Genomic DNA, 14369 nt, shown 5'->3' with positions numbered 1-14369 from the left:
GCTAATGTTATGGACTTTTCCAGGGTGTCTGCACTGACATCACTATTAATAGTGTTATTACTCCCATTAACAGCAGACCCAGAGAGCTGGTACAGACTTCAATTATTCACTGACTCCCCAACTTTGAAGTTCCTATTTCCAAGAGCAATCAGTAGATCTGAAAAATGTCTTTGATTAAATTATGCAGAGAGGAAAAATGAAGCTGCTTTCAGCCCAAACATCACCTGAAGTTACCAAATAGAGTCTAGATAGAAAAGAGGCAACTCCTTCTCTCTTGCAGGAGGTACAAAGGAACTTGGTTGAGGGATCTCAAGACAAGGTCTATCTGCATGGTTTGCTGCTCCCAGAGTTCATGAGGCTGCATCTTTCCACGGCTCCCGAGAGCCCACAACTAAACAGGTATCATCTCCCACAGATTTAGGTCTTACCCGGGAAGCCACCCGTGGCTTACAATTTTAAACATCCCATCTAACTTTGTAATCTTGGGCAAATTACTTAACCTCTTTGCTGCCTCAGTTTTCTCATCTATAAAATGGGGACAAAATAGTACCTACCTAATAGGGTTATCATGAGGGTTAAAAGATGATGCAAGTAAAGCATTTAGAACAGAGCACAGCTCATACATAAAAAGCCCTCCATAAAACCTAGTATTACCCCATCCCTCCTCTGCTTTCCCACCCAGCCCCTCCAAACTGCAGCTGATGTAGAAGCACAGATCTCCTCCCAGACTGGACCACAGGGCAAATCAAAGATGAAAAGACAGCAATGGCTGCAGCACTTTTCCTCTTAATGACGGAGGGGGAGCCCCAGATGGCAGGAGGGAGCAAAGAGGAAAAAAAGAGTAGTCTGGGCTGTAGCTCTGCTTTCTTCCTAGCTGTCAAAGGGTATTGAGAACTCAGCTCTCTTCGTGGAAAGTCAAGTTTAAGGTCAGTGTCAGGGGTGTTTTGACATTTCTACTATCCCTCAGGGCCCATGAGGGCGGAAGCTACAAATGTTCAAAAGCACAGACAATTGACCTTCGAAGTGATAGGAAAATGTAGGGGAAGAATGGATTCCTTCTGAGTTCTTAAAGGGTCTGTCAGGGGAATGGCCTCCTGCCCTTCTGGGACTATGATTTTCCATTAGGTCAGGCAAGAGCTAGGGAATGTGCAAAGGGTTAATTCATGACCCCTGGGCTGGGGGGCTTAGATGTTTCCTTCAAAGGGGCTCCAGGTACTTCCGAAAGCACGTCCTTGCAATCCACTGTGGGGACACCTTGGACATGGCAGAAGACCCTGCTTCATCCATTTTCCAGGCAGGACTCAAATAGTGCATGCTATATGGCTTTGAGTTTCCAGACAGTCATCCCTGCCAGCACCATTGCCACCCCCAGGAATCGCAGACCTGCAGGTGGCCAGCAGGAAGCAGGCTCCAGGAACACAGCCCGGGCCCCAGAACTGGAGTCTGGCCCCCCTAGGCTCTTCTTCCCTCCCCTTCTCCCTCCACTTTCTCTGCAGTTGGTCCTCCAGCTCCAGTTCAGAGGTGCTAAAAGCCCTTGGGGACAAAGGCCCTGGCCCCTGGAGGGGTTATTATTCAAGTCAGTGGTTCCAATGAGATTATCTTCTCTAAAGAAGCAGCTACCACCGCCTCCCCTAAGCCTGAACTTTCACTGCTGGAGAATTCCCAGCCAAGTGGAAAATTAGAAGGGAGAGGAATGGAGAAAGGAAGGGGGTAAGGGAGAGGGAAAGAGGTGGTGATTAAGTTCTCTAGAAATTAATTCCTAAATGCAGTGATGGAAATATTAACCCCCAGCGCTGCTGGCTGGGCAAGCAAATTTCCATTTGGAAGTGTGGCTCTCTGTGAGTCCGGCCTGGGCGAGCCTCCAAACCGCAGTGGAGGTGGGGGAAACCACCGCTGGTCCGTCTCTCCAGGCCCTCCAGGTAGTGTGGGTCTACCAGCCTCGGATATCAGAACTGGCTCCTTGCTTCTCCCTGTAGGTGATCCCCCATCCTTAACACTTCACGTTGGTCATGGCCTGTGCTTGAAGTGCAATATTTGGGGAATCTGTGTTTAGAACATGAGGAGGTTGGAAACAAATGGGGTAGGGCTCCCTAAATGCCCTTTACAGAAAAGGTAAGAGGAACCTTATTCAAGTTGGAGATCACGGGGGCTCTCTGATCACTGTCTCCACATCTGGGAACACTGACGAGGGAAGAGACTGGGTTTCCTAACATCGTTACCCTTGCCCTCTTCAGGAATGCCCCCAGAAATGGGCAGGTGGCATGTGTAGCTTGGAGGAAGGCAGACTGGATAGTAAAGGGAGGCCTTCTAGGCAGATGGTGTGTAAGGGGTTTCTTATATGAAGGGCACAGACCAGGTGAGGACTTTCAGTACCGTGACTCTAGGACGTGGAACCACAGATACAGAGGGCCAACTAGGGGATCTGACGTTCATGGATTTTGGTACCCGCTGTGGGTCCTGGAACCAATCCCCTGTGGATTGGTTCTGTATCTATTGAGCTGGGGTGAGAAAAATTCAAATACCCTAGGATCTCGTCTGGGACTCTTTCCTCTGGACCAGAGGCTGACAATTTTTTCGCAAAGAGTCAGGGAAGGCCACAGCATAGACTGCAAAGAGTTTGCCGGGCAGAAGTGGATCTGAACAATTCCTCACGATTGTGTAGACATCCTGCAAAGAGCCCAAGGAGAGATCATTGACTTAGAGGGTGAGTATTCAGTAGCCCTTGGATACAGGTTAAACAATAAATAAACATAAAACCAGGCTATGGGATATGCTAAGAAGCAGCACAAAAGGACTGGCATTTTGGAATCAGTTTGGACTTGATTAAGGGGACATTTAGTGTGACTGTGGAACAAACTTCTCTCTCTGCCCTTTCCCAGGTGGCCGTTGGACAGCCACACCCATGGCTGCTGAAGACTGTCTAGGAAGGAAGACTTCCCAGCGGTGGGTTTCTCCCAGCCACCCCATCACAGCCCTCCAGTCCCGGGGAGGACAGCAACAGGACAGGGACCACGGAGGAGGTCCTGGGTCTGACCCATAGCCTCTGCTTACACAGCCAATGAAGTCAGAGCTAGTCCCCCAGGGGGCTGCCTGCACATTCCTCCCTTAATTTTCAAGGCGTTGCTGTAAGATGGCTCTTCACTGCCATTTTATGGCAGGAAACTGGGTCCAGACTGGGTCTGTCCACAGACAGGTTCTTAGTTTTAACCCATCCCTTCTGTGTAGGTAGCAGCATTTTTCCTCTCCTCTCCTCTCCTTTCCTTCTCTCCATCTTGGCAGAAACTAAATAAAGTGAGTCCTGAACAGTGACCCATGCCAAGCCATCCAGGGAGGGCATCCTTCCAAGAGAAGAAATCTGCAAAGAGGAGGGGTCCCAGGGGGGAGGGAAGGACTTTATAAAAGCTGATCTTATCTTTCGCCTGTCAATGTCCTGAGTTACATGAGCCTCCCAGGAGTGACGCTGATGACCCTGCTGAAGAAAGGTAACGTCTGGGCCGATCGATGGGACTAGGTCTGTGGGGGATCCCGTTACCTGCTGCGACTGATGGGCTTCTTGGCCTGGGCACGGGAGGGGAAGAGGGAGAGGGGGTTGGGTACCTGGGGGTTGGAGGGATCTTTCCAGGCCCAGGACAGGTGAAAGCTGGGCTTCAGGGCTGTGGGTGCACTGCAGCCTTTCCTTTCTTTCACCCAAGTCAGAATAGGCTCAGGCCCAATGGCCCTGCAAACAAAGGCTCAAGGTGATGGACAAATAAACAGTTTGTTGAAGCTGTCATTACCATTAGAAGCCAGCAAGCCTGTGGGCTGGGGCCCGGGGCTGAAAGAGAGGGCAACAGGGGTGACCCTCCGTGCTACTGGGTTGGCAAGCCTGTGCTCAGGACAACTGAGGGTGAGTAACAGGAGGGAGGCTTTCAATTACATGAGCATTTCTTAAGCCCCTTCAGTCTGCAGCCCACCTGTGCCCTTGCTGGTACAAACAGCCCTTTCAGCCACCTGAGCCACCTGCTGGATGATGCCCCATCTGGAGCTGCATGCACGCTCTCTCTCTCCTCCTGTTGCTCTGTCTGTTTCTGTCCTCTCTCTGTCCACACACACACACACACACACACACACACACACACACACAGAGCTTCTGCTGTCATTCTCTTCCCACAAAATTCCCCACCCTCTCACTTCTTACAACCATGGGAAAAGTTGGCAGAAGTGACAGAAAATGGATGTATCTTGACACCACAAGGAACCCTGTTTCTGATGCTCTTTTGCACAGTTTTCCTGGGGCAGGCTGGCTGGGCCCTGTAGCACGTAGCACAGGGTCTTGTCCGTGGCGTGGACCTGACAAACATGCTGATTCTAGCACAGACTGCAACCCTCACCCCATCCCTGGACCAGAGGCCTGGTTCCCAAGAACTTGCTTCTGGGCAGAAGGTCTAATGCAGGCCCCTTGTATGCCCTGAGCCTAGCATAGTGCCTGGCACAGGGGGTGTGTGTGTGGGCATGGTGCTCCTCCGAAGTGATGAAATCCCCTGCACTTTTCACCTCCCTCCCTTCCTAGTAAACTCAGGTGCCCCAGGGGGAGCATCTGCAGGCTCTCTGGCCACCCTCATCCTTCCCACACAGCCTCTGCCTGCCCTTCTTCCTGCTGGGCCCACGTCCTCATGCATCAGTCTCAGCCATGAAAGTCCTGTCGGCATCTATCTCAAATGAAAAGGGGTGCAAGCTGGACATATAGGAGAAGCAATGTCTGGCTTTGCCTTGAACTTAAGCAAAAAAGGAAAAGAAAGGCCCATTGGGAAGAATTAGGAAGGGGCATGAGAGTACTTTCTGGATGAAGAAGTATTGTACATCTTGATGGGGGGGGTGGATTACTTGGGTTTTGCATTTATCAAAACTTTCCAAACTGTACGCTGAGCATCAGTTTATCTCCCTCCATATAAATTAAACCTTATATCCTGACTACAAGCATCTTAGCAAATCCAGGCATCTACTCTTCTTCACCTGGCCACGTGGGCCAGGGGGTTCTCCTGGCCATTAACTCCGGGAGGGAGGGAGGGAGGGAGGATGGATGTACAGAGTGTCACGGTGGGCGGGCAGCCTTGGCCTAGGGCGCTCGTGAGCTGAATCCTCCTGGGGGAGTTGGGCTTTATGTCAGCACAGCCCCCAGCACCAGGCCCATCCCACAACCAGGAGGTTCAAGGTCACAGAGAACCACACCTTGAGCTGGCAGAGCACCCTGGAGCTGGGGTGCTGGCTCAGGTGGCTGCACAGCTGGGGAATATGGAATTTGGACTTGGTGGCAGATGCCCAGAGTTCACATCTGTGACTGTTTTCTTTAGGCCACGCTGAGAGTAGAGAGGCTGGCTTCCCAGTGCAGACTGATGGCTTCCTTTGTGAACCATCCACACTTCACCTTGACCCCAGTCCACCCCTGTTTTCTGCTGCCTGACAGGAGGCAGGTATCACATTACTGAGGGGAAACTGAGGCCACGCAGGAAGTAATCTCTGGTACCTCCTCCTGTCATTCTTGTTTAGCTCAGCTCTGGGGAGGGGAGGTGGGCGTACGCACAGCGCCCCTGCCGCCGTCTCAGAGCCTCAGGGCCCCTGCTCTTCACAGGGCTCAGTGCTATGTGGGGCTGGCCGACATCACCGGGCAGGATCAAAGCTGACACAGAGACCGGCCTTTGGGTCCCACAGGCATAGAGTGTCAGAGGGGGGCCAGCTTTTCTGATTGCCCTTAAATGATGCCAGGTGTGAGAGCCTCACGCCAGGAGCAGCTGAGCCATCCTTAGCCAAGCTGAAAGCCAGCTGGCCTAAGGCCCCCAAGGAAGCAATGGATTTGGAGCACAGTCCCTTTCTGAGAGGGCTCACTGTGTGGGACAAAGAAAACGACTTCCCCTCTGCCTTGCAAAGTATCATCCGGGCAACTCCTCTGGGTTGATCAGAGCTGACCTGGATTCTGAATGCAATCTCTTCCATCCTCTTGTATGGCGGCCAGTCTTAGGCGCCACTGCTCTCTGTTGCGATACACAGCTTTGGGTACACTGCGGTACCCAGTTTCTGGTCATCTCTAAGTTACTTGCTTTTCAGGGTAGGTTGATGGGTCTCCGTTTTTTTCCCATCACAGCATATCCGAGGGATTTCAAACCTTTCCTTAGTGAACTCTAGGTCTCATTATGCCTGAGACTGTCACCTAGAGAGGGGAGGGTGCCCATCCTGGGGCCTTGGAGAGGTTGTGTTAGAATTTAAGAGGGCATGTCTAACTTTCAGAGGCACTCCTGGGGTGGAGTGAGGCAGGAAATGACTGGTAAATGCCATTGGTCACATACAGTTCAGGCTCTTAGTAAGAAAACTTAAGTCCTTCCTTATAGTTTATAATAGTTGTGTCCAACTCACAGCGTGTCAAGTTTCAAGTGTTAACTAGAAGCCTGGGGTTCCCGCAGCCATAGCTTGGCTGGGACCAAATTCCACAGAGTGGGTGGGGCCCAACTGCTGTTGGCTTCTCCAGTCAGCAATGCCAAGGGTCTTCGGCTCCCCTAAGAAAGGCTTTCTGTTCTCCCCTCACATCTGGGGGGTTGTCTGTACCCTACTTCTACCCCTCAGTTCATTTATTAGACTACCATTTGTCTCCACTGTATACCATTGCCTTCTTCCCACTTCTAGAGAGTAAAATGGAGCCAGCAAGGAAGAGCCACACAGGGGGATCGGCCAACACTTGGACCAGGGTTTCAAACATTGGTCTAGTGACCCCGGGCCCAGGGTGCTCTGACAGCCAGAGGAGTGTTAGGGCTGCGGAGAAGGGTTCTTAGGTGCTATGCACTTGAACTTACCCCTCAAATACCAGAAGATTCTGGGGGGATACTGAAGTCTGTTAAGTGGCTGTTAAATCACTAACTGGACAGTAGACATCACACACGTGATTTAGTGGCCCATGTGAGCCTGGAGAAAAGAGTCCAGGGATTTCCCTGGTGGTCCAGTGACTAAGACTCTGTGCTCCCAATGTAGGGGCCCCGGGCTTGATCCCTGGTCAGGATCCCATGTGCCACAACTAAGACCCTACTGTCCAGATAAATATTTTAATAAATATTAAAAAAAAACTTAAAAAAAAAGAAAGGAGTCCAATGCCTTTTTCCTGCTGTTTAGCCCTGGAATGTCAGTCTACAGTCTACAGTCAAATTGCAACCAGAAATGCCCAGAGATCTCCCTCCAGACCTCCAGTGTGTAATGATCCAGGGTGATTCCCATATCCTGACCCTTCATCATTCCCATGCTGACATTTCCATATATTTTTATGGGAAGTTGACAATTTAAAGGGAAGTCAGAACAAAAGAAGGCAGATAAGATTTACAAAAGATAAACAAAAGAAGGTAAAGATAAGATAAACAAAAGAAGGGAGATAAGATTTACAAAGGATACATTTACAAAGGATACATAGATTTACAAAGGATACATAGAAGGAAGAGTAAGAAAAGAGAGGGAGGGAAGGGAGAGGTCAAACAGTAGGAGAGTGGTGATAGAGAAGAAGACAAGGACGGAGAGAATTACCGGGGGAGGGGGAGGCAGGAGGAAGCTGCCCAGCAGTACTCACGTGTTGTGGAGCACACACCAGCCACAGTGGGGATCGCCTGAGCCGAGGCACTCGCCGCAGCTCTGATACTGACCACAGGACTCCACAGGGACTCTGGTGAGCTAGGACAAGACCACACGGGAGACAGTGGTCAAGATTTTGCAGAACACCCAGTAGTTCACCAAGAAGTCATGCCATCCTATCAGGTGTATCACCTAAAACCGTGTAGAAGCAGGAAGGGGCCTAGAGCCCCAGAACCGAAAGGGATCATATTCGAGCAGGTGGCCCATAAGCATCGTGGGGAGACAACCAACTGTTATTTTCTTAGAAGTCCCTGGGAATAGACTCCACAGAATTCATATCACATTGTTATCAGAGATATTTATAACCTGTACATTTAAATTTTCCCACCACCCCAACCCCCAAATATCTCTACAAACGTGCCATTCATCATATATTTATCTCTTATCAATGTAATAAACTCAAATGCTTCTTCTTTCTCTGTTCTTGTTTCTCTTTTGCCTTAAAGTGTTTTGCCCCTTCCCAGAACTTCTCCTTCAGGTTTCATCCTTTTTGCGGTTCCAGAGAGCGCTGAACCCAAGTCCAAGACCCTTGTCTCTCTTTTTAACAAGGTGTAATCCACTCGCTTTGTAGATGACACTTGCTCACTCTCTCTTTCTCATAATGTTGGCCAACTGGCTCATAAAGTTGTTCACTCTGGTGCCTTCAAAGAGCAGCTGTTGCTATTTCTCTTCCTACCCACACTCTTTTCATGACTAGAGGCTTCCTCTCCAACCCCAAAACTTTATCTTAGCTTTCACCAGCAGCTTGTTAATGTAAAATGTTCCACATGACATTTCTGTTTAGCCCAAATGCTTCTATTTCCTGCATACTCCTAAAGATCTTTTGAATTTCTTTGTTCTCCAATGTAGCTTTTTTTTTTTCCTTTCTCTTTCTTCCCTTTGCGGTACGCAGGCCTCTCACTGTTGTGGCCTCTCCCGTTGCGGAGCACAGGCTCCGGACACACAGGCTCAGCCACGGCTGAGGGCCCAGCCGCTCCGTGGCATGTGGGATCCTCCCGGACTGGGACATGAACCCGTGTCCCCTGCATCGGCAGGCGGACTCCCAACCACTGCGTCACCAGGGAAGCCCCCTCCAACATAGCTTTGCCCTGATGTCTTTTGACATGATTTCTCAGGGCCTGAGACGTAGGAGGTACTTAATAACGATACACAGGATCAAATGGAATTTTAATTTTCTTCCTATAGCCTTGGTCTTTCTTCTCCACTTTTGCCAGTTTCTTCTTCACAAAAGGTTTTGGGTTTTTTTTTGTAATCATTCTTTTCCATTCGGGGTACCTTTTTATCTCGATGGAGGACTTCTTAGCTAACCTTTCAGCTTGAGCTAAGAGAGTTTGAGCTGGTCGTCCTTTTTAATTTCTTGCCATCAGACAGTAGACACGAAGAAGTATAAATCATGCTGACCTGGCCGAGCCTCTGTGCTTCATGAGCAAATGCAGAGGCCGTGTTCTCCCTGCTGCTTCGTGGTCTGCCTCCATAAAATTATGTACCACTTGGCAGGGGCTACTTGTAACTCGTGCACAGGCGAACTGGCACCAGAGTCTGCTCAATTAGTCTCGAAGCTCTCTTTTGGAATTAATTAAGAATTAATTATTATTTTCAAATCCCACATGATTCCTTTTTCCTTTCCACCTTAATTTTCTTCTTCCCTTTATATATCTTTTCTGTTTTCTCAAGTGCCCATCGAGTGATCTCAATGACCACCGTGTATTTTTACTTTTTCCAAGGTACCTTTTAGCTTCCTGCTCCTGTTCCTATAGCTTTGCCCTTGGCCTTGGTGGCCCTTTCTCCACATTCTCAGATGTCTTTTTGCACATTTGGAATTTTATCTTTCCTTTTATTACTGCTCATGCAATCAGCCTGGGCCATGCCTTGGCTCTGCCGACATACCACCTTCCCGTTTTTGTAATTGGTCCTGACAATCAGACTCTTGCAAATTACCCCCCCCACCCCACCGACTCTACACACAGTCAGGAACTGACCCTCCTCCTGTTGCCTCTTTAATTGCCTTCCCTACCCCTTAAATGGGCATAGACACACTGGTCATGTGAGCATATAAATAATGGTGCCCAAAGTAGCTGGACTCCTAGGAATTCATGAGTGGTAACGAGGTCCACAGTTACTTTCAATATTTCCAAAAGCCTAATGAAAATTGGATTGTTGCTATCTTCTGTTGGTTTGCATACTCTGTGATGTATTTCCCATACTAAAAATAGGACATATATTATTACTTAATAAATACAGTTTGTTTAGTAGGCAAAAATCTTTCAAAACTTGATGCCTAGAGCTGAAAAAAGTAATAAAAGGGGCCAAAGATGATGAAAGTTGGTAACATAAGTACATAATAATGTTTTCATATGTTCCGGCTGCTTGTCTAGCACTCCATATTTTGCACAGGCTTAAAGAGGAAATCATGGCTTGTTCAAGCAAAAGCATTTTCTTGGTCTGAACTTAATATCCTCCCTGGTTTCTCCCAGTGACATGTTCTATAATCTGTCTCCGATGGCTGTGCCATGGGGTTCTGGGGTGTACAACACAAAAAGAGCCAACTGCTTGCTGAACCTGATCTTCTCCAAAGCCTTTGCATTCAGATTTCTAAAAATATCTTGCAACTGGCATTTAATAATGCCAATACCTGGAACTGTAAAGTCCTTCGTCTCTCGATTTTAAACAAGAGTCATTTTCATTTGGTTGGAAACAGAGTAGGAGCCTGCAGAGCTGGGTTCAAATTCTGACTTCACCATTTACTGGCAATGAGATCCTATTGTCTCTGAGTCCCATTTTTTCTCATCTTTCAACATGGAGATAAAAATCCCCCTTAATTCACAGAGTTTCCCAAAGCACAGATGACCCAAGAGGTTTGAAACAGCTTTGTAAATGGTCAAGCACATTGCAAGTGACAGTTAACTCTTATTGTCATCTTTGTCATTAATACCCATTCTTCCTTGCATTGCCGCTTTACCTCTCCCCCTCGTCACCCCAAACTGCTCTTCCGAGGCCTCGTGAGCTTGGTCAGGAGTTCAATGCCTGGAAGAGCTTTTCTCCTTTATTACCTTGATCACATCATTTCCTCCTTGAACTGGGATGTCTGCCCCTAAACCATTCACTGCTTCCTCTTGGCCCAGCTTCCTAGACTTATTCAGGGCTTTTACCACCTACAGTTGGTAAAACCTACTTTTCTTTGCTTTTCATCAGGGTGGATCCCTGTTGGACAGGGACATAAGTCCGGGGAAGTTATTATGCTACCCAACTTCCTTTCACCTTTTCTTATAGGCTCTTTCTATCTGTATGTTCAGTCATTTTTTATTAGTCTTCTGAAATTTATCTAGGTTTTCTCCATTCTTTTCAAAGCATGGATGCTAAAACCGGGAAACCGCCAGGATTCTGACAGTCCATGTAGAAGGGTTACCATCATTTGAAAGCTGAGTGCCACCCACCCCTTCACCTTTCCAGGACTTTCCCAAAGAAAACCAGGCCCAGGGAAATATCCAAAGTCCCACCATCAGACAGTATTCTCCAGCATGGCCACGCTCGCCCAGACTGACCCCAAATCTCCCAATCTACATCATTGCTTTGCCTCACTCCCCATCCCGCGTGTAATTCTGCAAAGCATCAGAAATTTGCCTGACACTTTAAATCACTTTTGAAAATTAGATTCACCCCATCATTTATCTGGGTGCAATTCTTTACCCGAATGGCTCTGCTTACCTTCCACACCTTGCTGGTATGCTGCACAGGTGGCCAGATGGATTCGGAGCCACCTTGGCGCTGTGATTCTCTCTCCCCAGATACCTAGATCCTCCACCCACGCCTTACACCAAGCAAAGCCGGCTCCTCTCCTGACCCTGGAACACAAACCACTCCAGATGCAGAGCCACACAATTAACTGAAACCACCCAATTCTGATTAAAGTCTTACGCTACAGTGCCAGGCGTGCCAATTAGCTGAGTGAGGGAATTCCGACCACAGGAAGAGGTGAAAAAAGAAAGTCATGGGGCGGGGGCTTCTGCCTGGAGAACAAATCAGACGGCAATGTGACCTATCTAGAGATGACTGTATCCTAGTGATGGATGGTCTCGGGGACCACAAACAAGTGAGGTCTGTCCCCTGTGGCCACTGGACTCCAGGAGAGGTGCTGACTGATGCAGCTGCAATAGCTCCCTCACTGCTTCTAGAGACAGGAGCTCCACCACCTCTCAGGACCCCTGTGTGTACTTACACTGTGCTGGGGGAGAATGGGTGGGGGGCTTCGGGTAGGGTAGTCTTCCCGGCGCGTTCTGTCGGCGTTATGCAAAAACCTATTGGGCAGTTTGGCAGATCCTCAAAAAGTTAAACTTAGAATTTACCGTATGATCTGGTCATTCTACTTCTGGGTAGCTACCCCCAAAGAATGGAAAGCAGGGACTTGAACTTGCACACCAATGTTCACAGCAATATTATTCACAATAGCCCAAAGGTAGAAGCGACCCAAGTGTCCGTGGACAGATGAATGGATAAATAAAATGTGGGATATACATACAATTGAATATTATTCAGCCTTAAAAAGGAGGGAAATTCTGACCCAAACTACCACATGGATGAACCTTGAAAACATTACGCTACGTGAAATAAGCCGGTCAGAAAAAGACAAACGTTGCGTGATTCCACTTATACGAGATCTCGAATGGTCAAATTCACAGAGACGGAAAGTAGAAAGGGGTTGCCAGGGGCTGAGGGAAAAGGAATGTAGAGTTGGTGTTTAATGGGTCCGGAGTTTCAGTTTGGGAAGAAGAAAAGCATTCTGGAGAAGGATGGTGGAGATGGTTGCCGTGCAATGAGAATGCACTTAATGCTACTGAACACTTCAATGTCAAGATGGCGAATTCTATGCGATGTGTATCTTACCACAGTAAAAGAAACAATAATAAAAAAACAACTATTGGGTAGACGTACGAACGCCTATTTCCTTCCCAGCAGCCTGGGTCAAGGGGGAGAAGCTTTCTGTTGGTAGACCGATAACAAATTCATGTGTATGAAATATTCTGAGATCCCTGAGTGAAAAGATAGGCATCGTTTACTCTTTTCAATTTAATCTCAAATGGACAAAAGTGTTCGGGATGAATGTCTCTTATCGTGTGTTGTCATGTAAGTGGATCTCTCACTCTCAGGCTCTGGACCTCCGTTTCCTGATTTGGAAGAAAAAAGTCACAGCCTTGTTCTACCCAGAAATGTTCCTCACCTCCCACCCCTTCCAAGAGGCACAGGGGAGGGTCTTGGAACGCACATACTGCCTGTGAGGTCAAATGCCCTTGGTTTTATCACATTCTCCTGTGATCGCTCAGCCTTCTGCCTCAGCATTTCTCATCCCTAATTATGACCAGGAGCATCTGTGTGCCCATCTCCATCCCACGTCTCTTTCTCCTTCCATTACCTTTCTGGGAATCACAGGGGTTTGCTTTATCCTTTTGCCAGCAAGGTAAACTTCCCTAAATAATACAGTGTAGTTCTGTCTGGTTTGGAACTATGCTCAATAGAATCATCACCTCTACTCCCTCACCTATGCAGCCCCATGACTGAGACCATGAAGTTACAAAACAATGACCTGGGACAGGAAGACAGGGAGTGACTGACAACAGAGCAAAGGAGCCCATAGAGAAGTGCAGCTCATGGCCTTGGCCTTTATAAGCGTTCACTCTGACCAACAGAACCCATTCTCTGCTGGGCCTGGGGCCTGGATGTGTTAAGAAGTTTTGCAGTTGCCTTGAGTTCTGCCCTTACCGTCCAGCCCGTCTGGTTTCCCTGATATTCCGAAAGATGCTTCCCCCTAGCCATAGGGTCCCACTCTGCCTGTTGCCGTTAGCATCCCAAAGGGTACCTGCTGCTCCGCTGATTATATTCAGAAATGTTCCATAGATATAATGTCCAAGTGTCTGTGTGTATCTCTAATTTGTTTCAGCATTTGACGTTCTGGTTGAAATGTGAGTTATTACTCCATCTCTCCTTTTATAACTGTAGCTAATGCTACAGTGGATACACTAAGCCTGATGGCGGGAGTTAATCTAAATGTCCAAAAGACTTCTAAAGTACCCAATTTCCTTCAAAATTGTCAGAAAAGAAAAGAAAAAGAGGCACGATGACGCATTAAGAAACTCCAAGAGGCTGCCGCGGAGCTGTCAAGCCTTGCTGTGCCTGGTACCCACCGTCCCCTGTGCTGTCCTATCCGGCTCCTGTCCCCAGGCACAGGAAGTAGAGTTGGGGAAAGTCAGTCCTTGTCTAGAAAATTATCAACTCAGCATTATGTATGGATCTTAGCATCATGGTCTCAGGGAGCCTCTCAGAGCCCCTCCAGGGGCCTTTCTTTCCTTTGGTGGCCTCTGGTTGCCTCTCCAGGCTTTGTTTCTGCTGACTTGGGGCCAGGCAGGGGTTTGTGGAGCCCTGTCTCCCCATGATGACCTCTAAGCCTCTCACTGCCAGGGCTTGAACTTGTGGTGGCTGAGCACTGGCTTGGGAAGCTGTGTTTATGTCATGTCACTCCAGATGCCTGGAACACATTGACTCATATCCTCTTTGCTCAGAGGTGGTAGGTATTTCTGAACTTGGCAGACTGGCAAGAGAGGCAGAGGTCGGAAGGCTGGTCACGGGCTATGGCAGACTGTGTCATTTCCCTAAAGTAGCCTCTAACATCCCCATGCCCATCCCTGCCCGGCTTTATGGTGAATGGAGAGGTGGAGTGTACTTCCCACCCCTTGACC

General features: G+C 48.4%; 1 protein-coding gene across 1 annotated transcript in view; it reads right to left on the bottom strand.

Moving 5' to 3' along the window:
- PLXNA4 (plexin A4) overlaps window positions 1-14369 on the bottom strand; it is a 380029-nt gene that overhangs the window by 97139 nt on the left and 268521 nt on the right. Inside the window, exon 4 of the mRNA XM_022580815.2 lies at window positions 7580-7680. Coding sequence (XP_022436523.2) covers window positions 7580-7680 — 101 coding nt within the window. The remainder of the gene's footprint in view (window positions 1-7579; window positions 7681-14369) is intronic.

Source organism: Delphinapterus leucas, chromosome 9 (assembly GCF_059928025.1).
Source record: "Delphinapterus leucas isolate spDelLeu-1000000601 "Yukka" chromosome 9, BTC_Dleu_Yukka2, whole genome shotgun sequence".
Classification (NCBI taxonomy): Eukaryota; Metazoa; Chordata; class Mammalia; order Artiodactyla; family Monodontidae; genus Delphinapterus; species Delphinapterus leucas.
This window is presented reverse-complemented; position numbering and strand designations above follow the sequence as displayed.